At 40.3% G+C, this 25485-nt stretch overlaps 2 protein-coding genes across 2 annotated transcripts in view; both read right to left on the reverse strand.

Annotated features, from left to right (window-relative positions):
• Positions 1 to 2480: 2480 nt before the first annotated feature.
• Positions 2481 to 11589, reverse strand: chrnd (cholinergic receptor, nicotinic, delta (muscle)). Its single transcript, XM_034861706.1, has 12 exons — positions 11387 to 11589; positions 10334 to 10479; positions 9437 to 9481; positions 9234 to 9343; positions 8635 to 8790; positions 7899 to 8008; positions 6792 to 6992; positions 5558 to 5669; positions 5318 to 5432; positions 4443 to 4653; positions 3081 to 3199; positions 2481 to 2755 (listed from the first exon to the last, which is right to left on the reverse strand). The coding sequence occupies exons 1-12, from the start codon at positions 11442 to 11444 to the stop codon at positions 2573 to 2575; spliced, it is 1566 nt and encodes a 521-aa protein (XP_034717597.1). The 5' UTR covers positions 11445 to 11589; the 3' UTR covers positions 2481 to 2572.
• A 1566-nt stretch (positions 11590 to 13155) lies between these two features.
• The window catches only part of cip2a (cellular inhibitor of PP2A), a 19950-nt gene continuing 7620 nt past the window's right edge, over positions 13156 to 25485 (reverse strand). The window contains exons 7-22 of the mRNA XM_034861698.1: positions 24417 to 24539; positions 23167 to 23312; positions 22999 to 23074; positions 22070 to 22309; positions 21677 to 21839; positions 20562 to 20709; positions 19912 to 20011; positions 19675 to 19793; positions 18958 to 19126; positions 18570 to 18644; positions 17818 to 17928; positions 17296 to 17492; positions 16515 to 16628; positions 16078 to 16160; positions 14775 to 14914; positions 13156 to 13630 (exon numbers count right to left, since the gene is read on the reverse strand). Of these exons, the coding sequence (XP_034717589.1) occupies positions 13484 to 13630; positions 14775 to 14914; positions 16078 to 16160; positions 16515 to 16628; positions 17296 to 17492; positions 17818 to 17928; positions 18570 to 18644; positions 18958 to 19126; positions 19675 to 19793; positions 19912 to 20011; positions 20562 to 20709; positions 21677 to 21839; positions 22070 to 22309; positions 22999 to 23074; positions 23167 to 23312; positions 24417 to 24539 (2151 nt within the window). The 3' untranslated portion in view covers positions 13156 to 13483. The remainder of the gene's footprint in view (positions 13631 to 14774; positions 14915 to 16077; positions 16161 to 16514; positions 16629 to 17295; positions 17493 to 17817; positions 17929 to 18569; positions 18645 to 18957; positions 19127 to 19674; positions 19794 to 19911; positions 20012 to 20561; positions 20710 to 21676; positions 21840 to 22069; positions 22310 to 22998; positions 23075 to 23166; positions 23313 to 24416; positions 24540 to 25485) is intronic.

Consider the following 25485-nt stretch of genomic DNA (forward strand, 5'->3'; position numbering starts at 1 on the left):
GTGCAAAGGATACTGGTATAAATAGTATTATGTTATTATATTACAATATGAACAATATGAACAGTATGAACAGTTCTGAAATAGGAAATGAGAACGACCCTTGTGTTGTCTTCCTGTCAATCATGAAACATTAATTTAGCTTTTTCTCACATTTTTGTCACTTTTTTAATGTTGTGTGTGCCTTTTTTTTTTTAAATGTTGTTTTCCAAAAGTTATTTGATATTTCTGATGTTGACATTTTCAGCTTATTTCGAAGGCCCATTTCTTGTGATAAAAAAACTAAAAACGGGTCATGTTAACCACGAGGGTCAGGTTCATTTTAACTTTCCTTTTCTCTACAGTCAACGGGGAGAAAACTGACCTCGACCGTAAAATAACACATACACACACACACATTAACACTCACACACACACTCCTATTAACACTTACCCCCCCTCGGTCTTCAGTACCCCCCTCCGGCTCCGTTATATCGACCCAAAATGAATTCGTAACCGACTGAACAACTTTCAGTTTCAGGCTTCCGTCGCAGTCATGAGCAGGTTACTCCTCCCCCCTCCCCCCTTTCTCTCCCTCTCCCCATTTACAGGAAATCAGCCTTTTTATCGTGTGTGTGTGTGTGTGTGTGTGTGAGAGAGTGTGTGTATTTAGTGTGAGTCTGTTGCATGATAAAAAGTAAAGATTGTAAGCCTGCTTCCTGAGTTGTAACGGTTTTTCATGACCCAAACATAAACGGTATCCAAAGATTACACAATAAGTAACACAGACACGGGTGCCCGGTTGGTCCGGTTGGTACACCGGGCGCCCGGTTGGTCCGGTTGGTACACCGGACGCCCGGTTGGTCCGGTTGGTCCGGTTGGTACACCGGGTGCCCGGTTGGTCCGGTTGGTACACCGGCGCCCGGTTGGTCCGGTTGGTACACCGGGTGCCCGGTTGGTCCGGTTGGTACACCGGGCGCCCGGTTGGTCCGGTTGGTACACCGGGTGCCCGGTTGGTCCGGTTGGTACACCGGGCGCCCATACATGGACGTAGCGGACTCGACTCCGCCCTGCGGCCCTTTGCTGCAAGTCATTGCGTGTCATTCCCCCTTCTCGTGTCTTCAGCTGTCCTATCAGATTAAAAGGCCGAAAAATGGCCGAAACAATTAAAAAATAAAATAAAAATAAATACAGAGTTAAATTGAATCAACATATCTGTAAAAATGAGTTTCTCCACAAAGCTCAACTATAAATCTTGTGTTTAGTCTCATACGTTTCTTTCCAAGTCCTTCAGCACGAAAAAGCATTCAAAACTGACTAATCAACTAAAGAAATGTTAGTCGATTAAGATAAAAACGACTGATTAGTTGACTAATCGTCAGGCAGCCCTCATCATTAGCCTCTAAAATGTCCAGACGCGGTGAAAAGACGTCCATCGCAACGTCTCAGAGTCCACGCTGACATCCTGAAATGTTTGGTTTTGTCCGAAAAACAATCCAAATACCAAACATATTCAGTTTACGAAGATATAGAAAAGAAAAGAAATCCTCTCAGTCATTTTATACAATTGTTGCTTGAAAATTGACAGAAACGATTAATTTTAGAAATATTTTCAGCCCTTAAACTTATGAAAACGTCTGAAAAGTTAATATTTAGCAGATGCACCAGTCTCTAAATCTGTTATATTGAAATATTACAGGATGCTTTGAGGACTTAAGAAAAAAATTCATAAATGTGCCAAAACAATATTTTTTTCTCCAATTTCTAAGTGGTTTTCATTCCTTTATATCTGGAAAACACTTCAAACATTTGAATAATTGTAAACCTAATCTGTAGCTATTTAAAAAGTATTTATAAACAATTTAATATAAGATTATTCTTTTTAAATCACATTCTCACCAGCTTAAAAATTCAAATGTCTTTTTTTTTATTAGCTATTCGTGTCTTTTAATTTCTCAAAATTCTGCCCGGTTCTCATCATCAAAACTCTCTTTGTTCTTCAAGTTTTGAAAACTGTAGAAATAATATTTTTTAAACTGTTTAAAATGCACGTAGGACAACAGAAACCAAAAATCAAATCAAAGATTAATATGGTGGAGTGTAAATGTTTATTCAAACCACACAATATAATTTAAATAGCATTATATTATTAAATATTATTATTAAATATCATAGTTATTCACTTCAAATGCAAGTGAAGAAAAAACACACACATCCATGTACCTGGTTGTCAAACAAAAACAATTAAAAAAGCAACAAAGCAGTGTGTGTGTGTGTGTGTGTGTGTGTGTGCACGTGTGTGTGTGTGTGTGTGTGTGTGCGTGTGTGTGTGTGTGTGCGTGTGTGTGTGCGTGTGTGCGTGTGTGTGTGCGTGTGTGCGTGTGTGCGCGTGTGTGTGTGTGTGTGTGTGTGTGTGCACGTGTGTGTGTGTGTGTGTGTGTGCACGTGTGTGTGTGTGTGTGTGTGTGTGTGTGTGTGTGTGTGTGCGTGTGTGTGTGTGTGCGTGTGTGTGTGTGTGTGTGTGTGTGCGTGTGTGTGTGTGTGTGTGTGTGTGTGTGTGTGTGCGTGTGTGCGTGTGTGTGTGTGTGCGTGTGCGTCACAGCAGGCGTGTGTTTTCCTCTCTGTAGTCGTGCGGGTCTCCTTTGAAGGGCAGGTGAGGAGGGTGGTTACAGATCCCCATCAGGAAGATGATGATGGTGCCGATGGTCATCACCGGGGTAACCAGGAAGAGACAGAGGCGGTCCACCGTGCGAGCGATGCCGCTCCAGTTATCCTTCTCCTGTGATGAGAGAGAGAGAGAAGTAGAGAAACAGGAGGAAAAGAAAGAAAGAGAGAGACCTCAAAAGTCAATTTATTTAGCTAAAATGGTGTGCCATTTATTCCTCTCCTGCATGATAATTAACTTTATTTATATTGCACTTTTTTCCACAAGGTTTCACAATAAAATACCAACATAGGGATGATAAAAACAATGGGATTAAATAATATAAAGTGGATAAAAGAATGGCAAGAGAGGGATAATAACACAGTAATATATTCAATATTAAGAAACCCTCTCCTAATGTTCTCTGCCCTTCATCGTCCTGTCTTTCCCTCCGTCTCACCTCGTTGTAGTCGTTCTTGTTGCGCATGTGTTTGATGATGTAGTTCGCTCCGTCCACAGCCGGCTTGATCTCCGCGTACAGCTGATCGGTCACACCGCCGTCTTCCTGCGGCTTTACAACTACGCCGAGAGCGGGAGAATAAGGAAGACAGTGGGGGAAGCTCAGGGAGGAAGTCAAGGTTAAAACTACACTTAATGTGGTTGAAAAGTGAGATTTCTTTCACAGGTCTGGGTTTCATTCGCTTGTTGTTTCTGTATCAAATTATGATTATGTTTTAAAGTGTAGTTAGGGACTTTATTGTCCATGTTGAGGAAATTAATCTTTGGCTTCAAGGCAAAAACAACACAGGACAAAGATAAGAACCAACTGCATCATTTAGCATTCGTTTTAGCATATTATTTAAGCAGCTGCACCTTTTTGTTTTCCCATCCTGTACATATTCAAATATTTGTTCTTTTATTTTATTCATATTTTTTCATGTATATTGTATGTATGTATATTTTTCCTAGCATGTCATTTATATTTAGATTCTGTGCTTTGTGACTGATTTTGCTGCTGTAACACCGGAATTTCCCATTTTTCTTGGGATCAATAAACATCTGTCTATCTATCTGTCTATCTATCAACAAACAACATGATATAAAACACATTAATACTAAAAAGGCGTTCAGAGCGCTGTGCTCTTGTCCTATTCACACGTGGGCTTCAATTAAGATGAACAACACAATTTCACTTCCTCCTGCTGTACAAAAATAATCCAAAAAATCCCAGTCACGAGTGCTGCTATCTCGCAATTTGAAGCCAGAAGCTTCTTCTCTTGTTGCTCAACTTGCTTCCTTGACTCCTCCACTTGCCTCCCTTCCTCCCTTCGCAACTCCTTCAGCTGCACGGCTTCCGGGAAGGCTGCTATCGTGTATCCTGGCCTACTGCTCCTCGGTGATCCCTCTTCGATGCTCGCTCCCCGGGACAGAGATAGGAGCTTCGAGAAGGCCTTCACCGAGGAGGGATAGAACCAGAACTTCTGGTCCAGCCGAGGACTGAGGAGTCGAGGAGCTATCAAATAAGCAACATGAGAAGCAACCAGAGTCTTCGCAGTAGTGACCGGGAGCTGCGGCATCGTAGCCCCGCCCACACCGCGCCCGACCAATCACAAGTCAATCCCAGTTGTCAATCATGATGTTTCAGCCCACTTTTGTAGCATCAAATAACTAATAAAACTAAAATCATCAGAAAAATAATAAAAGAATTAGGCATATATTTTTGTCTACAACTGTCCTATCAATTAAAAGGCCAAAATGCCCCAAAAAATATCTTTAAAAAAAAGTTATAACATCAAGTATTCATTGATATTATTGGACGTACTTGCTGCGTGCGTGGCTCGTGCCGTCAGTCCGTGCCTCTCCGATTGTTTCTCAAACATCAGCTCACTGCGGGACTTGACGCTGTAGTACTCCTCCGCCGAGGCGATGTAGCCCACCGAGCTGGATCGCCTTGGCAACGCTCCGTCCCAGTAAGGCTCCGGCTCCGAGGGCTGGGACATGCGCAGGATGCGGGGCAGCCGCTCGAGGAAGAACTGGAGAAGCAGGTTTAAAGTCGTCAGGTGCAATTACTAAATCCACAGGTCACACACATTGGTGTGTGTGTGTGTGTGTGTGTGTATGTGTGTGTGTGTGTGTGTGTGTGTGTGTGTGTGTGTGTGTGTGTGTGGGACAGGTTTAGCTACATTTGTGGGGAACAAAAAACTGTGACTACAGTATACTTATGGGGACCTGACAGCTTTGTGGGGACAAAATGCTGGTCCCCTTAACGTTAAAGGGCTTTTTGAGGAATAAGACTTTGTTTTAGGAGTAGGGTTAGAGTTAGGTTATGGTTAGGGTTAGGGTGAGGGTTAAGGTTAGGCATTTAGGTTTGATGGTTAAGGTTAGGGTTAGGGTTAAGGTTAGGCATTTAGGTTTGATGGTTAAGGTTAGGGTTAGGGTGAGGGTTAAGGTTAGGCATTTAGGTTTGATGGTTAAGGTTAGGGTTAGGGTGAGGGTTAAGGTTAGGGTTAGGGTGAGGGTTAAGGTTAGGCATTTAGGTTTGATGGTTAAGGTTAGGGTTAGGGTGAGGGTTAAGGTTAGGCATTTAGGTTTGATGGTTAAGGTTAGGGTTAGGGTTAGGGTAAGGGAATGCATTATGTCAATGACTGGTCCCCACAAAGATAGGCAGACACGACTGTGTGTGTGTGTGTGTGTTACCTTCTTGGTCCAGTCTGACATGACGTGGGTGCTCGGGGTCCTGAAGTGCAGGTTCAGGACAACCACACAGTTCAGCACCACGATCGTCACCAACACCATGATGAACATCAAATATCTGAGACACACCCATTCAAAGATGTCTTAAATGTTGTTGAGAAATACGGGAGATTTCTTGTACTGTGTGTGTAGTACTGCGTTCATTTGTGGCTTTCTTACTCATTTTGTGTGTGCGTTACTTACTTGACAATAAGTGGAACAGACATAGAAGTCTCCGGCAGCCTCTGAGAGATCAGCAGCAGGAAGACAGACTGAGCCAGCAGCACCGAGATGGACAAAGTCATCTTCTCACCACCTACACAGACAGACATCTTATATGTGACGTACATTAATGTTTATATTTCATGCGTTTCCTTTAAATTGAGCTGATATGATATGAAGATACTGAGGTTGAGCTTGTTTGTTTTTATATGTTGAATTAATGTGTGTCATGTTTTCTAGTTAGGATTGTGGGTCTTTGTTTTGACAACGTGCAAAGTGTATATGATATAGGGAAATCTAAATAACATATTATGCAATAAAAAGAAAAACTGGGAAGAAAAGGAAGATGCTCTTGTGGTAAAAATAGGACGGGAGTTTCAGTCACATGTCAAAATGTCAAACCAAAGGTCAGCGCATTTCCGATTTAAGTTCCTGTCTCTGCAGCACTCAACGTTTACAGTGAATGTGTGATACTGTAAATTGTGGACACTGAACAGAGTTCTATTGTATGAAAACTTAACAAGTATTATTGTTTAAAAGTTATCATGTGAATATTTTGAAACGTTGAGAAATGAAGAAGAACACTGAGACGAGGAGACACTCCTGGGTCTGGCCAGTAGGGGGAGACATCATTAATCTGCAGCTGTGACTGTGTGAATGAGTTATTGTTTCTTTATTAATACTTCAGTGAACTGTGTTGACCTTAAAACTTGTTTAGCACACCCAGTTTCTCTTTAACCAATAGTATAGCAGATAATATGATGTACTAACCTACTTTTATGTAAAACAATGATGTTTTAGCCCACATTTATGTTAAACAACTATATACTACACCCATTATGTAAATCAATTTTCTGTGCACACCCACTTAATAAAATGGCCGCACAGGGGATGAGAAGGCCGGAAAAAGACTGCTGATTACTTTTTTAGGCACTTTTCCCCCTTTGCAAAGTCACAAAAGGCAACTCCTTGTCTGTGCGTAATTTTACCACTCAAGTCTTTGAACCTAACATAAATGCAAGGTTAATTAATCTAATCTTAGCTAGTCTAAAAACATAAAATCCTAATAATTCCAAATCGAGTTGCTCACAGATGGTCAAATAATAGTAAAAATAAAGATTTGTGCATCCTTAAAAAGGTCAGTAGTACAAAAAAAGAAGAATATTTTCCTCACAACGAAACAAAATTCGTTTAAAAAGTGAAAAAGTGCACTGACTGTCAGCGGGCAGGTAGTAGACGAGCGAGGCCAGGAAGGAGATGAGCACACAGGGAATGATGATGTTGACGATGTAGAAGAGAGGTTTGCGTTTGATGATCAGGTAGAAGGTGATGTCCTGGTGCTTGTTGCTCTCCATGGGAATGTGCTTGTAGGTGTTTCTCTTCGCTGGCCGGTGGATGATCTCCCACTCACCGTTCTCTGTCGAAAACCAGCGCGGAAAACAACGTAAATGACACGACACAGACGGAGAATGAGGTTTAGGTCATTAAGACGGATACACTCTACTACAATTGAGGTTTCTCAGAGGTCATGTTCTCAATATTGAGTCTGGAAATAGAGATATTTAACAATCTAAAAGGAAGTTTCTTGTTTGTTTGATAAAAAATAATAAAAAAAGCAGATTAACTTTAACGTCAGTATCTACAAGGGACAACGTGTTCCGTTTAATTCAAATAAAATAAAAGGGAAATCTGGCAAATTGTATTCATGTTACCGTGGATAATTCTTGAAAAATTATCATGTAGAGAGATAACGTTAAAAGAAATGTTGAGTCATACATTTCTAAGGGAAGGTGGGTCGAGCTCATGACGTCAGTATTTCTAAAAGTCTGGCTAGAGCCCCAATTCATCCACATAAGTTTACACCCATCGAAGCAGCAAAGGAGGGTTTAATATCCCAGAAAAGAAACCGTTGTATGAACGACAATTTAAAACACAGCTTTGTTAATAGATCCTATGCACAAATGAGGCAAACATGTCCTACGTCTTCCCTAAATCAAAGGGTTTATTATGTGTACAGTGAATATTTTACGACACATCAGCTCTACAATAAATTGGTGTGGTGTTACTTCAAAGGTGAAAGTTATTGGAAAGTTGTGACGTGCAGATGTTTTTAAAAACATCAAACCTATTAAAAATACATTGGAAACTTTGTTATTAGTTACTGTGCACCCCCACACTTACATGCTAACATTTATTTATTTTAGCCCACTGTAACATGATGAGGATTGATTGTAAGTTGCACTCTGCAATCTGACGCATCAATAAAAACAGTTAAACATCCTGCAATCTTAAAATATGAGTGAGAAATTAGGGGGACACTTACCCGTAAAGCTAGCAGGGTCAGTGATGATCCACTCCACCGTCCATTTGCTGGTTTCGTCTGCTTCTTCCTTCAAGAGCATCTTGATCTCTTTGGCGTTGTATGTCAGAGAGCTGCAAAGCAACAGGGAAACCGAGTTTAAAATGAAATTGATGAGCAGTATCCTGAGGAAGACCTTAACTACAAAAATCTACACGTGAGCATGAGAAACAGTTATTTTTAGCTGCACAAACGTCTGAAGTTGATCAAAACTATCCTAGGATTATTTGTGCTTTCTGTGTTAAAAAGTATCTGATCACACTTTCTTGCTTTCATCTTGCTCTAAGCTCCTAACTCATGGTTTAGAAGCTCAACTTTCCTTTATGATCAAACAATCAACATCTGAATCCTGATTTTCTCTCAGCAAGTATGTTCACACGTCATTCTGATCTGTAATCTGTTATTGCGTCTCTGGAATATTTTGAAAACCACATCGTCGTATAAAAATGTTTTTTTTTTACTATAATCCAAATACAGTCATAATCAGAGAAAGAAGATTCCATATATTAAGTATTTAAATGATATTTGGACACAAAGTAAATGTCTAAACATGGTAGGCTTTTTCTTAATATAACATATTTAGATCAACCTGGTCCAAGGGTCCTATTTCAGACAAGTTCATCAGTAAATGTACTACACTCTTTATATATAGTAAAGCAGTTCACCAGACTGTACACATTGTCTGATTTAAGCACCTTACGTGAATTTAAGCGTGCAGTTCTGCCAGTCGAAGGGGAAGTAGTTGACATTGATGGAGCAAGAAGAGCGGAAGATGGCGGGAGGTAACCAGTAGCAGAGACCTGTAGAGTCCACCAGTACGTTACTGTAGTAGGCCACCTGGAACTGGGCGTCGTTACTGGCAACGAGAAACCGTAGGATTATCACACACATGACATGACGAAAGCTTTTATTACCTGCCAAGAAGAAGTATATACACAAGGCAAACAGAAGAGGACCAAGGATTGAACCTTGGGGCACACCACAAAGCAGAGTTTTTTATGAAGAAGCACTGCTCCCCCCAGTTTGTAGTTTTTTATGTAAATAAAATCAAACATTTTTCACTCCTCTTGCATTTTCTTCAGTTCCATTTGTTATTAAACATTTCAGCCCAGCCAGTTACACAAATGTGCCAAAATTACTTGATTATTCTTGGTTTGAAATATAAAAAGGAGTAAAACAAGTACTGCTCAATGCAAGTTCGGCCTTCCAAAAGTGACAGTATCATAGCTATATGACAGAATGACATTGTGTTTATTACAGATTTGGAAGGATGTCTCTCCACACAAGAAGGAATCTCACTTGTTTTCCAACACAATCTCTGGCAGCCAAACCATGTTGGTCGGCAGACGAAGCATCTCGATGCCGTCAAACTCTGTCGTATTCCACGACAGACGGTAGTCCGTCCAAGTCTATCAGCAGACACACACACATTGATAGTTATTGGTGATAAATCATTCGGGAAAGATAGTCATCATAAAAGGGAAAAAGTAACATCTACTTACATGATCTATCCATACGTTGGTCAGCAGAGTCTCGTCGACTTCTTTCTACAAATAAAGAACAAATAACAGATTAAATTCAATTCATTTCAATTTTATTTATAGTATAAATTCATAACAATAGTTATCTCAAGACACTTTACAGCTAGAGTAGGTGTAGACCACACTCCAGAATTTACAAGGACCCAACAGTTCTAGTAGTTTCCTACAGAGCAAGCAACAGGGCCACAGTGGAGAGGAAAAACTTCCTTTGTAGGCAGAAACCTGGGACAGACCCAGACCCAGACCCAGACCCAGACCCAGGCTCTTGGTAGGCAGTGTCTGATGGGCCGGTTGGGGTTAGAATGAAGAGTGGCAATAACAATCACAAAAAAATAATAGTTTGTAGTAGTTCTTTGGAGTAGTTCATGGCATAGCAGGGCACTGTGCGACATTTCAAGGCCCAGCAGGACGTGGCAGGGCACCGCAGAACGTTTAGCAAGACCATGGCGACAGCTGTTGCCATGATTTTGGAGCCTCCCTGATCAAAGGAAACATGCTGGGCAAAAAAGAACATAAGGACTCCGGGGAGTGACTCCCCAGAGCTAGGTTAGTAACAAGCATTTTGGGACATGGATGCACATTAAAGAGGACCAAGTCTTCATCCTGACAAGTGGTCTTTTAAAACTTGCTTGCTAGAGAGAAACAGGAGTATCAAAAAATGTTTTAAACTACAAAAAAGGATACGCTTACTCTCACAGTGACACAAATAAAAGTATTTTTCTGGTGTTAGTGTCTGCAGGAGTATCCGAAATGTCTCAAGGATACCTAGCCAAGGTACATGCTGTGCTTCACTTCAAAAGGAGAATTGTTCTAGCAAACCATACACACACACATGCACACACACTTGTAGGTCTGTACCAGAGAGATGAGGTTAGAGAGTGTGAGTGCGAGGTAAACGTCGACGGCTTCCTGCTGCTTCTCAACGGGACGAAGCTCTTTGTTGTATCCTTTCTCTTTTATCAGGTAGTTGATCAGACGTTCCTCCTCATTCCTGCCCCAGCACTCTGAGACACACATACACAAACAGATATATATATATATTATGTTTTCAAGGCCACAGCTCTATCACTTAAACACACAAAGACAAACGGTGTCCGAGAGTGTGTGAAAACTTTCATGCCGATCATGTTTCAGGGCATCACTGCAGCTGCTCTGTGTTCAAAATACGACACTGCTGCTGTGATACCAACTATCACACTGCGAATAACTGGCAGAAATTCCCCCTCTGAACACTTCTAGTTTACCACACAGCCGTGTTTGTTTATTTACTGATAAGACAGACGTTCCAGAAAGCTTTTTTTAAAGCAATTTTATTCTCTTTTTCTGAAAACTTCTACATTGAAAGAGCTGATGCAGCGCTGCAACTAACAATTCTCTACAACATGTTATAAAATACTAAGGAAAAAATTCCTAAAGCCCAAGTTGACGTATTCAAACGCTTGCTTTGTCATTACTATTATAAAAAACACTATTAAATATCTTTGAGACGCTGAATCCAATTAAGCTAAAAACGATTCACTTCAATCATTGCCGATTCATTTTGTTGACTGACTAAATGATTGATTGACTAATGACTCCCAGAGTTTATAAATCTTCACTCAGAAGAGCTTAAAAAACTTCAACTGCGAGTTTTAGTGCCCTGCGTTACAAGCGTTGTTGTTTTTTACCTTGTAAGCAAATAACTAAGAGGGAAAAATACAGTGAATGGTTTGTTTAAGCATTAAAAAATAAAATTAATAGAAATATTAACAGCTAACGCCAAACATTTGCTGCTTTAATACTACAAAAAGTCAGTGTGAGCTGTCAAAACGAACGTCTGTGGAACTTTTAGCTCACTCAAACTTTGGATAAAAGAAGTTTTACGACACAAGTTAATGTCTTTGGGTGAAATTTTAAGAAACGGTAACTCACCAGACGAGAGCAGAGCGAGCAGGATCACGGTGCTCAGTGCTGCACCCTGAACCTTCATGGCTGACTGGGGGGGAGAAGAAGGCTGAGTGCTTTAAACCGCCGACCTTCTGCCAACAGTCGGCGTGATGGACAGGCAGCAGCTGCAGAAACACAGGAGAAAAAATAGAAAACACACAGAGAGAGAGAGAGAGAGAGAGAGAGAGAGAGAGAGAGAGAGAGAGAGAGAGAGAGAGAGAGAGAGAGAGAGAGAGAGAGAGAGAGAGAGAGAGAGAGAGTGTGTGTGTGTGTGTGTGTGTGTGTGTACGGGAAAGAGGACGTAGGTCAGATACAGTAACAACATCATAACATAGATTTCTAACTTGTAAATTAGACTCCAATTATCTTCAAAAAGAAGATATTTCGTCATAAGAAATGAGAAAAATATCATCCAAGGTGACTACAAAAAACCTTTGAACTTTAAAACTTGAAAAAAAAAACATTACATTGTGGTACAAATAAGTAATTACAGTAATTACATTGTTTCATATGGTATCTATTAAAAAAAAGTTAAATTTACTCTAAAAAAAAAACAACTAAAAATGAGCTTACAATTAAAATTCTACTCAAGTATCGTTGGCTTCCAAAGCATCAATGTTCACGCTTTAAACTGAGATTCAAGTTAAAACTCTCCTCCTTAAGATGAAATGTGAAGACAAACGCTGTACACATAATTCTGCACCGTCATCTGACATTAAAAGTGAAGTAACATGAGGAAAAACCCATTTTTTAACGAAGGGCGACTTAAAAAATTTCGTTAAAAAGAAGTAAAAAGCATGCATCTTGTCATTCACCTGTGAAGGGACATATGTTGAATCCATGGAGCATGATGACAGGATTACATATTCAGGTTGACTCAGTTAGGTTGAAAAAGCACTTACAGTTTTAGGAAGTTATTGGATTTTATTTTAGGATCAAACGGTGTAACCTGATGGCCCTTTCTCACCTAGAAATGTTCATCTTTACTGTTCAACAGCAATTTTTTTACTAAATGGGTAAACTGTTCACAAACCTATCTAATCCCATCTAATCCACTGAATGTAAATCAAGTCTAACATCTCGTATTACTTACTTAAAAGTAAATAAATATATATATATATTTACAGATAAATGAGCTCTAAGCAATGTCACGCGTTTTTTAGGCTACATTTTTTGTCACATACAGCAAACGTCTCACTATCTGGTAGCTGCCTGTCCCCTGAACACACAGTAAAAAATAAATAGATAAATAAAAAAAGTGGTCTCAGCAGACAGCCCAGGCTCTACAAACAACAAACACGGGCCGACCAACTTCAAGGTTTAGTAAAAACTCTGAGTTTATTAACTCTGAGATGAGGGAAAATCTGGGTTTTCTGTTTCAGAAAGGGAAGTAGTGTAAATCAAACCTGAGAGAGAGAGAGAGAGAGAGAGAGAGAGAGAGAGAGAGAGAGAGAGAGAGAGAGAGAGAGAGAGAGAGAGAGAGAGAGAGAGAGAGGTAAGAGAGGGACGGGATGAGGAGGGAGAGAGGGAGGGGCGAGCTAGTTTCAGTTTTGTTTGAAAATACATTAAACGTCAACAAGAAGCCTCATCACCCAACACTGCTTAGAGCACCTTTAAGAAAGAGATTTAAAAACGTATTCTGTAGTTTTAAACCAAAGCAGATCCATGTGTTTGAGATCAAAGCTTGACGTTTAATTTAAGTCATTAAAAAAGAAAGAAAAAAAAAAGTAATTTCAACTTTAAAAAATGAAGCTAAAACAACATATGGGATTAAAACGGATGTAATTTAAAGAATGACTGGCTCCAGTTTGCATGTAACCTACACAAATTTAATTTAATGTTAAATTAAATCAGCTCGGACTCACTATCACACACACGCGTACATTTGATCTGGATCAGGAGTCCAGTACGAATACAGATCCATCATTTATTTACCAAACAATAAAAACACGTACAAAGATTACATTATGACATTAAAATTAAGTCAGTAAGTTTAAAAAAGACAATTCATATCCTTTGTCCAGTCCCTTTTTTAAGTCTCTGATGCTGTGTTAGTCACTCATCTGCGTGGCCGTGCGCTCCTCACAGCGACAGGTTGACGTCGCTCTTCAACTTGCCGCTGCTGAGGCTGTGGATCATGGCGATCATGGACGAGTGTTTGTTCAGCTCGTCCTCCTTCTGCTTCAGCTTCGTCTCCAGCTGACTCTTCTGCAGCTCCAGGGACGACGCCTGCAAGACAGGAAGCAGACTTTAAGTCTCCACAACTTTGTGTCCACGTAGGATTTGATCCTATCTGGATCAAATCGAGACATATTCGACATATTGCCGACACGTTGCTGCTCTTATTTTCTTCATTGTATAGGTCTTCTTATTTTTACTTTTTATATTGTTTACTTGAATGTTATGTCTGTCTGTGGCCCTGATTGGTAAAATGTGTCTCGTCTCCACCGTGGGATAGAGGGAAACGTAATTTCGATCTCTTTGTACGTCTTGACATGTGAAGAAATTGACAATAAAGCAGACTTTGACTTTGATCTGGGTAGTATGACCCGACATGGTGAACACCTGACATTACATATTTCATATCATAACAAACCTTGCGTCCTTTAAGTGTAGTTGCAGTAGTTGTAGTAGTAGTTCAAGCTTATTGTCATATGCACCTTAGTACAGAGTACCACAGCAATGAAATACAACATGCCTTATTGCACCCTCTCAGCCCCAGTCATCAGTAACAGTTATAATAACAATAATAATAATAATATAAAAACATAAACCATTAAACCACCACTATAAACAGTGGCTAAGTGACTAAACACAGACCCCAGCCCTCCTTCCTGCTGTGCACAACTTTGAATGCAGATAAAAGAAAATTAAAACCTTTTTCTTATGATTGTCTTGGTTCTTTGGTAACTTATTTTACATTTTACATCACTGATGATTTTTCTGTCAGTTTTCTTTCTTTAGACATATTCTTACTGTTTTTTTTTACTTAACACTGCTTTTCTGTGTTATTTTCCTTGTTTTGCTTTAGTGAGCAGTGAGTTTAGTGAGTCAGTTTTGATGTATGAAAAAATAAATGTATTTGTCTTGCATCAAAGCAAAGTTTGCTAATTTGAACCAACTATGTTTGATAAAATATATTCAAACTTTACAGTGTTTTTTCTTCTTCTTTGGTGTTACTGAATTGCATTCAGGCAATGCAATTTATTTGATAGTTTGTTGGGAACAAATAACCGATTAAACTAGCCTCCAAACCTGGTTTAAGAGTTTGTTAGGAAAAAAACAACCTGCAACACTAATAAATGGACACAGATGTCAGTTTTTGAACTGTAGGTGTCACCAGAACCAAGTTTTCTAATGTGGTCTTCATCACCTTGATGCTGGCATCCTTCCTGGCCTGCTCCGTCTTGTTCAGCTCCTTCCTCAGAACATCCACCGTCTCCTCCAGTTCTCTCCTCTCTTGATCCTTCTCCTTCACCTTCTCCTCCTCGGCACGCAGTTCCCCGCGCAGACCTGACGATAACGAGACAAAGCACTTAGTGGAGAAGATTAAAGTTAAATGCTGGGAACTGGAGTCCCAGGATTTATTCTCTAAATCTCCACCTGTTTCCTGGGAAAATACGTGCAGGTTTTGGTAGTAAGTTGTAGTGTTCTGCAACAAAGACACATTCTCCACCATTCAACCTATTGCAAAAGCTTCCGTATATGTTGATCTTTGCCTCTTTTATTTTCATCTATATATTTCAATTTATTGTCATTTAGCATGGTAGACACCCGGAGAACGAAATGTACTTTCAGGACAAGCAGTATGACAGTGGCATTAATTTATTAGCCTATGATTATAAAAATAAGGTTTAAATATAGAATAGGAAATAAAATCAGGTCTTTAAAAACAACCAAAGGGACAAGTACTATATTATAAAGTTATACCAGCCAGGTTTATATTGTTACATTTAAAAAAAACACCATATTTCTGTTGTAATGCACAGTGCTGCAGCTCCTCTTATCACCCTATGTGTTGAGCTCTCCGTTTTAGCTACAGAGTGAGACATCTCACTTATGTTCCATCATTGTTGGGAGTTGCACATGCGCAGGAGCTAGGTAAGGACTACTAGCCAGTCAGAAGCAGAGTATGAGGCCCTGACAGTACCTAGGTAAGGACTACTAGCCAGTCAGAAGCAGAGTATGAGGGCCCTGACAGTACCTAGGTAAGGACTACTAGCCAGTCAGGAGCAGAGTATGAGGATGTGCCACGCTAGCAGCTAGGCGAGCATTATAACGCGTGTTACAAAGTGACACACGTTTATCACGGAAGGAAAGGCTGGACTACAGTAGAGCTGTTTGGAGCAGTGTGTGAACAGTGTTTTCTGTTGGAGATGGTAAGTCCCTTTGGGGGGGACTTTGGGCTTTTTCACTTTATAAACCTATAACATGCATAAAAACGATTTATAACACTATAACAGGAAAGGGGAAAAGCCTAAAAGCAAAATATGAACACTTTAAAATGACCAGAAAACATGTTAGCTTTAAGAAAACTTAGAATCAGTCATGCACTTGCAACAACCACAGATAAAAATGAACAAACACAACAAATGAATCCCAGAAGCTCTACGAAATTAAAAGACAGCTCTGCACACGCAGAGTCACAAGCTGACTGATGTTGACGTCCGACCGACCTGTGATGTCGCTGTTCTTCTGCTGTAGATCTGAACGGAGGGATCTGATCTCCTCCTCTCTCTCCTCCAGCACCGACGCCATGCTGAGAAACACACAGACACAATTTAAAGACGGTTCTGTTCTGGACTAGTCTGGATATCACCAGACAAAGCTCAATCTTTTAAGATTGAACATTAGTCTGGGGGGGGGGGGGGGGGGGGGGGGGGGTCTGCTCTTCATTTTCTACTGCACAAGAGCCGTGATCAATAGTAATGGAAGCAGGATAGATACATTTACAGGATTCCAGCCTGAGCTGCGGGGGAAAATCAAATCGTTTACCAAGTCTAGTTCTGAACCTTTCATTGCAAATGAGGACTGAAGTGTCAAAAGCTCGCTTCTCGCGGTATTTTATGCAAAAGAGAAAAGCAAAGATAGGATTCAGGTGTGTGTGGATTACTGTTCGTGCTGCAGTTGCAGGGCTTCGTGGTTCTTCCTCAGCGTGTCGTTCTGCTTGGTGAGCGAGATGTGAGCCGCCTGCAGCTCCTTCAGCAGCCGCTCGCTCTCGTTGAACCTGCAGAGATCGACCTGTTACACACTGAAAAACGACTGTACATGGTTTCAAACCTGCATGCGGTGCTGAAGCCTCAGCGTGTCTACTTTCAGTTGGGCTGGCTCCTCTTAAGTCATTTGGTCGACTAATCTGCGCTTTAGGTCTTAATCGACAGATTTCTTCAGTCAATTAGTCATTTTTTAAATCCTTTTTCATGTTGAATCAAATATTGAAGAAACTTATGAGCACGTCTGCAATAAAAACAAGATTTAAAGTGATATTTTGCATGATTGTTTGTGTTGAAACTCATTTTTTTACCGATCTGTCAACTATATCAACTAATTGATTAGAACCATTTGAGTGTTGGTTGTCTAAGAAGGACAGCTCTAGATTTCAGAGTTTGAATTAACCAAATTAAATTAATATTATTAATTACTTTATCTTGGTGTGTGTTAATTGTTAATTCTAATAATAGAAAATTGGTAGATAGATTAACCAATTAAAGATTTTGCTAAAATCAACAGACCTTTATTGATGCAAATGAAGACCTTCTATAATACTTTCTGAGGCCTTTTTTGAAGAAGCTGAATTTCGTGGTTTTGTTTGTTTTTTCTGCAGACCAGACCTGCAGAAACACAGAATGTGCATGAATCTGTTGTGTGTTGCTTGCGTCTATCCTGCCTCTGACCTGTTGAGCAGGCTGTTGTAGGCTCCTTTCAGGGCCTGGTGTTCCTCTGAGTCCTGCTGCAGCCGGGCGTTGTGCTGCAGCAGCTCCTCCATGTCGGCCTTGGACCGCTCCACCTCCAGCACCTGGCGGCTCAGCTCGCCCTGCAGGTCCTCCCGACGTCGCTCCGCCTCCTTTAGCAGGCAGCCCAGCTTACAGGCCTACAGGTAAAGAAACAGAGAGCCAATAATGATCATAGGCTGGGGATGGTGAGCCTGACTTGACTCCAACACCCCTGTATTTAATGTATGTACAAAAACTAAATAGAATTAAAAGGTAAATAAACAGTAAATGTTTTTGTTGCTTGATAATTGACTCAAATAATTAAAACTTCTAAAGATTGTCTGTTCCCAGCACCACAGTGTTTAGCTAAAAAAGTAGGAAAAGAATAACTTCAGCCATATGACTGGAGCCTGGAGCCCTGTGTGTGTGTGTGTGTGTGTGTGTGTGTGTGTGTGTGTGTGTGTGTGTGTGTGTGTGTGTTACCTCAGCCTCAGCTTGAGCTCGCTGGAAGCGGTACTGAGCGATTAAGCGGTCGGCCTGAGAGAGAGCCAGAGCCTTCGCATCCAACAAGTCCTGCAGACGACTCTCCTTAGACTGATCGGGAGACCCAAAGACACATTACTGTTAAAGGAAATCGGAGCTAAAAACCTGCTTAACAGATTGATCCACAACTGTAATAACTCTAAAATCAATCTCAATGTTTGTGCACTGACAATCGTTCACACACTGGGGCTGAGGCTGCCGTACAAGGTGCCACCTGCTCATCAGATAAACACTCACACACACATTTACACAATGGTTCAGCATCAGGGGCAACACCAGGTTCAGTGTCTTGCCCAAGGACACTTTGACATGGGACTGCAGGGCCGGGGATCAAACCGCCAACCTTACACTGAGCCACAGCCGCTCCTGTGAATCCTTTTTCCCTTAAACATTTGATTTATAAAATGTTTTCTTGCCCCATGTTTGAAAAAAATACCATAGGAAAAAACAACAACAGAACAATAGAATACACTTACATTAATAGAAACACTAAACGTAATGCAATCAAATACAACATGAGTCTCAAATGTTCCCACAGACCAGAGTTCAAACAAACTGAAGATGAACAAAGACAGGATTTATTAGGGGGTTAAGATACAAAGCAGGAATGTTATTTGTCCATCGCTACAAACTTTGCAATACAATAATAAAAAATCATCAGTTTTCCTCTGTCTTCTTATAAACGTTCTTACCGCAAACGCAGAGAGCTTCTGTTCATAAACGTCGATGATCTCCGACACATGCGAGTCCTTCACCGGTTCCTGCAGCTATGAACAACAAAAGAACATCAAGAAACATGCTTTTCATACTGGAAACAATCACTTAATTTGAAGTTTCACATGCTGTTTGGCACAATGAAAATGTAGAATGTTTCTTCCAACTTCTTTTATGTACACATTTGTGTACCCTTTGTGCCTTAAAGCATGACTATATATGGAACCATTTCATTACAGGTATTATTTTAAACATGGTTTCATTCAAAATGGGTTACTCATTGTACAATAACTTTAAAGAAATAACACAAAAATCAACAATACAACTCAACAGTATTTGTCCCCAACACACACGTCCACACATTACCTCTAAGCCGTTCTGTATCTTGTCAACCAGACTGTGGACGCCCCTGCTGGAACCACTGGAGCAGTCCAGTATGCTGAAAGGCGGGACTTCCTGCACTGCAACGCGTTTGACAGACAGCTCAGCCTCCCTCTGGCGATAGGCGTTGTTGGCAGCCATACTTTCTCCAAGACTAGAGAAAGATATTTTGATAAAGTTGAGTTTGATAAATGGAAAGCGGGAAACAGGCAAATACTTATTTTTCCCCCAGGACAATGCTGCTTTTTTGTCTACTTGTGACTCAGTTTATATAAAGGTTATGTCCTAATATAAACTTGAGCTGTGAATAGTTTAAAAAGGTATTTTTCCTTCTGTTAGTTTCATCTGAAGGATTGTTTTAGAGACATGAAGAGGAGAACGTATTCTGTAAAGTTAAATCATTTGAGAAAAGAAAAGAAAAATAAATGTATGTACTGTATGTAATTTGATTTCTTTGCTTTGAGGCCCCTCTGAGTGTGGTACACACGGCGCCCTTTTACCGGTTTTCCATCAGGCACGTCTGCGCTGCGTTCTGGAGACGCCGCGGGGCCACGCGAGCTATCGCAGCCATTCAAGTCGCTGCTTAATCAGCCGGAACTCAGCACAGACGCGCCCAGTGGAAAATGGCTGTTGTCATGTTGTGAAAGTGCTTGATTGGCAATTAGTGAGATATAAAACTGTTGTTTCCAGCATGTGACTCACACCAGAGAAGGGAAGTCTGGTAGAGGTGTGGCTTCAAACAACAGAGAGAGTCCCGTCTGCACACGCTCTCTGTGTTGGGACGTCAGGGCCAGCGAGAGGGGGGTCACTATCCTCTGGTCCTGAGAGATCAAATAAAGAGAGAAAGAGGATAAGAGGTCACGGCGGAAACAACGGATCAGGACAGAAAGGAGGAAGATGAAGCACAGTGGGTGAAAGCGAAGATGAGAGTGTGTGTACCTGTAACATCCTGTAGAAGCTGGTCTCCATGTCCTTCACCTGTTGTCTCAGTTTGCTCATTAACTCCAGAGTCGTCAGCAGAGCTTCTGCACACACCTGACTAAAACACACAACTTTAACTTGTTTGTACCAATGCCGCAATTGTGGTAGAAGTATTTGGAGAGTTTTACTTAATTAAATAGAGCAATACCAAAGGACATAAATACTAGATTACAAGTATTACAAGCATTTTTCATCAAAAAAAAAAAAACAACTTAATAAAACACTTACAATGCACATTTGTCTCCATAATATGTACTTTAGGTTAAGTACTTTATGATATTATTTGATTATTACTGGCAAAATATCACATGCCATCTTAACTTTCTACAGTATATCCTTATTAATGACTATTGCAACTCATGGTGATTTTCATTATAGATTAATTTGTTAGTTAATCAATAAAAAAAAGTGTCAATTAGTTTAATAAAGTCCAAGATGACGTCCTCAAATGTCTTGTTTTGTCCACAACTTAAAGATATTCCATTTACTACGACAGAGAGAAGAAACTAGAACTTATCCACATTTAATAAGCTGGTTTCATTTTTTTTTTCTTTATAGTTCCTAGCATTAGGGATTGAATAGTAGCTCTAATAACAACTCTCACTCACCTGAGATCGTTGTCAGAGCCAGGGGGGTGGCAGATGAGGGGGCTGTTGCTATGACAACAGGTGAGGAGGGATTCAACCTGCTGGAGGCAGAGCTGAGCGCTCACCTGACGGGACACCAAACCTCTGGTGGAGTCCTCAGCACACAGGAGTGGAGGAGTTAAGGATTCAAGGCTTGTGGATCATCGGGAATACATTTCCAGGATAAAAGTCAACATTATCAGGCTTTGCTCTTCACCGTGTGCTCTGTGTGTTGTGTTGTTGTTGTTGTTGTTGTTGTACTTACTGTAGATGAAGTACACACAACGATAAACTGGTAGGAGCCAAGGATGTTAAACCATGTATACAGCTCATTTAAATAGGTCCTCTTACAGTATTGTGTCAAGAGCTAAATTCATTCAATATTGGATGTGGCATTTCCTTTTGCAGGATGCAAATGTTCCACCAAAACTAGTTCCTTCACAAGACTATTTAGCAGAGCCACCGTTGCTTAGCGCCGCCCAAGACAAATGTGATTGGTTTAACCCTCGTGTTGTCCTTGGGTCGAATTGACCCGTTTTCATATATCAGTGTTCTTTTTAATTCCCCAAAATAACGTGATTGATTCCACCCAGCGCTCTTTGCCAAGTACACATCTCTACTTTCATTAATTTTAGGGCGTATTATTCAATTTTATAGCATTTGAAAAAAAAATTGTAGTGTTTTTGAAATAGTATTGAGTAAAAGTTGACATATTCCAGTCTGTGATTATCATCAACATCCATTCCTTTAATTTTAGTCTCAATAATTCCTAATTTCTGCTTTTCTAACTCAAACATTAGGGATAATTTCCTATAAATAAGGTGTATTGACCATAAATTCCAAAAATAACTGTAAACTAAAATTAATGAGTCAGTGTTACGTAGTGATCAAAACGTCAAAAAAAGTGGCAAAACATTGAAAAAAAAAAAAGGGACAAAAATGTAAGAAGAAGTTAAAAACATTGATAAAATATCTGTGGTGTTGCCAGACCTTCCTCCACAGCGCTGTGGAGATAGAGCTGGCAATGCGAGACTAAGCCTTCAAATTCACACAGATAACCCACGGGTAGCTGACCGGTTTAACCAGGTGAAGGATATTGAGCAGCAGGCTGGTGACGTGTGTGATGCGGTGGCAGTGTTTTCTTATGTGAGCGTCTCCCTGTGAAGGATTGAGGCCCCTCAGCAGCCCTAACAGGACGGGAAGCAACATTTCTATGAAGCTCAGCACACATTCAGACACACTCTCTGGTCCCAGCGCCTCCTAGGGAGGAGAAGAGGAAAAGACTTAGGTAAACAAGGACTCCATTTTTACCGACTGTATATCAGAGGTGAATGCAAGTTTAGAGACTATCTGTAAACAAAGCGGCAGCAGTGAAAGAATCAAAAGACCAAAATGGCAGCAAATGTCTGGTTATAAATCTAATTTATCAGATCAGACATCTGATGATTAATCGGTTAATTATAATGATATTTGTTGTGTGTGTCCCGCACCTCCAGCAGCTCATTCAGCAGCTGCAGGGCCTGGAGCGAGCAGGATTCAGCGCCATCCACAGGCGAGCTCAGCCACTGCACCAGGGCGAGCCCCGACTCGGTTTTGCGTCCGCCCTCCACTCCGGCCCCCTGCCTGCGGCTTGCTGCTCTGAGTTTGGGTGCCGCTGGTCTAAAAACCACCTCGCACAGCAGCGAACGTAGCCCTGAGACGCTGCACATGGCCAGGAGAAGCTCCAACACCTGCAAACAACACACACACACACACACACACACACACACACACACACACACACACACACACACACACACACACACACACACACACACACACACACACACACACACACACACACACACACACACACACACACACACACACACACACACACACACACACACACACACACACACACACACACACACACACACACACACACACACACACACACACACACACACACACACACACCAAGATTAAATTAAAGAGATAAAAAATGCTAAATTGATAAATCAAGAACATATTTGGCAGACCAATCAGTAATGAACATAATTTGGTTGTTCTTTTTTCAGTAACTTTCAATAAATAACTTTAAAAAAAGACTAAATGTCAACTTTAAGTACTTTGGAGTAAATTCTCTGTGTGCCATCTATAATTTTTTAATTTTTAATTTTTTTTAAACCTCTTGTACAAGGTGTCCTAGAGGGATAGGTTGGCAAAAAGTCCCTCTTTTACCACCAAAAGGTCAGTGGTTACAACTGAGCCTCACATTAAAACCCATGATATGATGCACCACAAAACATTTAACCATCAAAACACAACTGACACATTTTAGACAACTGTATGGTTTCGTTGCTTGTTGATTTGTGGGAAACATAAATAAAGATATACAGTATAGAAAAATAAGTAACATGTTAAATGGCGCGTGCACCTTTCCTGCAGAGTCGGGGTCTTTGGATTGTAGAAGTCCTAAAACTTGAGACACACATGCTGAGAAGTGCTGATACCTTGAAATGGAGAAGTAGTTTTAATCCACAGTTACAGAGGGTCAAACGCTGCAGGCATGAATAACGTGTGTGAATACGTATGTGAGGGGTACTTTGTGAGGTGATCTGCTATCTTGGTGTTCTTCAGCAAGTCAACCAAAAGGTCGACGGAGTATTTTCTTGTCTGAGTGCCGTTGCCGTTCACAATGATGTTGAACACGAGCTGGAACGTCTGGTGGATGTTCTTCGCGTCGAAGAGCTGCAGGAAACGCATGCACACAAAAGGAGAAGATGAATGAGTCAGCGTTACTGGTGTCAAGCATACTGAGTAATTTCTTTTATTTGTACAGTACGAGAAAACCCCAAAAACTGAAGTGAAAATGGGAAATAAATAGAAAAGAGGAACCATTTGATGTCGAGGAAACAAAACTTTTCATTATAATAATAGAAGAAAGACTAATCGCGCTTCTGAAACTAAACAGTAACACCAGTAGTGCATAAATAGTTGTACTCAGAAGTGAGTTATAGATAATATTCGACTACTGTTTGCTACAGGGTTGCATGGATACTGTAAATATCTACATGCATGTTTCACAGGGCTACACTGGTAATTGACAAAGGAAATTCAGGTGCAATATTTCAAAATACATATATATGTAAGCATATCAACTGTAAAATTGAATACTGTAATTTCCAAAATGCACGATCCTTTGTGAAGTTATCCCTCATGTTGTCCTTGGGTCAAACTGACCCGTTTTCCTATGTCAACGTTCTTTTTAATTCCCCAAAATAACATGATTGATTCCACCCAACGCTCTTTGGCAAGTAAAAATCTCTACTTTCATTTTCACTTTCAATTTTATATTTATTTGAGAAAACAAATTGAAGTGTTTTTGAAATAGTATTGAGTAAAAGTTGACATATTCCAGTCTGTGATTATCCATCAACATCCATTCCTTTAATTTTAGTCTCAATAATTCCTAATTTCTGCTTTTCTAACTCAAACATTCGGTTTAATTTCCTATAAATGAGGGTCATTGCTCAAAAATTCCAAAGATAACCGTAAAACTAAAGTCAATAAGTTAGTGTTACGTAGTGTTGAAAGAATCAAAAAAAGTGACACACATTGAAAAAAAGTGTTGAAAAAATGGACAAAAACGTAGGAAAAAGTTAAAAACATCAATGAAAAGTGTTGATTTTCCAATTTTGACAGGAAGACAACACGAGGGTTAAGAAACACCAGGATGACAATGTCAAAACCTTTCTTCATTAAAGGGAGAAAAGATGAGACATGTGTGCATTGTTAAAATAAAAAGGTGTGCAATAAAGTTTTGTTTTGAATGTGTGTGTGTTTCCCACCCACCTTCTCTCCGACCTTCTCGTTCAGAGTGAGGCTGGCCAGGATGGACAAGGTGAAGATCACCACAGTCAGACTGTTGTGAGCCAGGAAGTTGATCAGAGTCCGGTAGAATCGCTTCACGTTGTCCTGCACAAACACACAAGATGTCTCTAAGTAGCTATAAGATGATAATCTCCATGTTGTGTGGGTGACATGTTTGTTTGCAGTGTTTAAAAAAAAAATGAGTCCATTGTGTTGACTTGGACTCGCTGGTTAGTCTGAACCAATGTTTCCCAAACATAGGGTCGGGACCCAAAATGGGTCGCTGACCCGTTTTATTGGGTCGCCAATTGGCAGAGAACAGACTAAAAGCTCAGCATGACCTCAGAATGACCTCAGAAGGGCACTTTCAAAAACCGAACCTGGACTAGATCAGCTGGTTGATATCTCCAACCAGACACACACATCTCATTAAATTCAAGTCAGCATCATTAGAAAAAAGATTTTGGCACTGAGGGATGAGGGGAGGGGATGAGAACATGAGTTGAGAAAGGAAAGGGGGGAGACACAGAAAGGAGAATAGAGACCTTTTCTGTTTTTGTTTACTTTTATAATGGAATAAATATACTTCATATACATTTAAATTCATGGTTTGTCCCGTCTTTTGTCCACAGTTTAAAAATGTAGATGTTACAAGGATTCATGGTGTGTATTTTTGTAAATTTGGGTCCCGGGGAGACACCAAATTTCTCTATTTGGTCTTGAGCTGAAAACGTTTGGGTACCACTGGTCTAATCTAAATGCACTAACCATGAGAAACATTTAGGACATGTTCTTGTTCAAGTTAGTTTGGAGGATTTTTTATGATTCAGATGCTTTATGATTTTTAAGGGCTCTAAAAAGCCTTTTTCTAAAGGCATTTATTTTTTAACTAACCACTGAATTTAGTGTAATTTAAACACAACACAGACCAAAGAAACATTGTCCTATCATTGCAGACATATCTGCAGACAGCAGATATTAATTTTGTGTAATAATGTCCAGCTGAAAATTAAATAAGAGGCTGCTATATACAGATCCCTGAAGATCATAG

This window comes from Etheostoma cragini, chromosome 22 (genome assembly GCF_013103735.1).
Source record: "Etheostoma cragini isolate CJK2018 chromosome 22, CSU_Ecrag_1.0, whole genome shotgun sequence".
Classification (NCBI taxonomy): domain Eukaryota; kingdom Metazoa; phylum Chordata; class Actinopteri; order Perciformes; family Percidae; genus Etheostoma; species Etheostoma cragini.

Coding starts and splice junctions, on each gene's coding strand:
- chrnd (XM_034861706.1), bottom strand. CDS start 11,444: ATGAAGGTTCAGGGTGCAGCACTGAGCACCGTGATCCTGCTCGCTCTG. Junction 6,993..7,898: donor TGACCCTGCTAGCTTTACGG/GTAAGTGTCCCC, acceptor GGTTTTCGACAG/AGAACGGTGAGTGGGAGATC. Junction 5,670..6,791: donor CTACTACCTGCCCGCTGACA/GTCAGTGCACTT, acceptor CTGTCTGTGTAG/GTGGTGAGAAGATGACTTTG.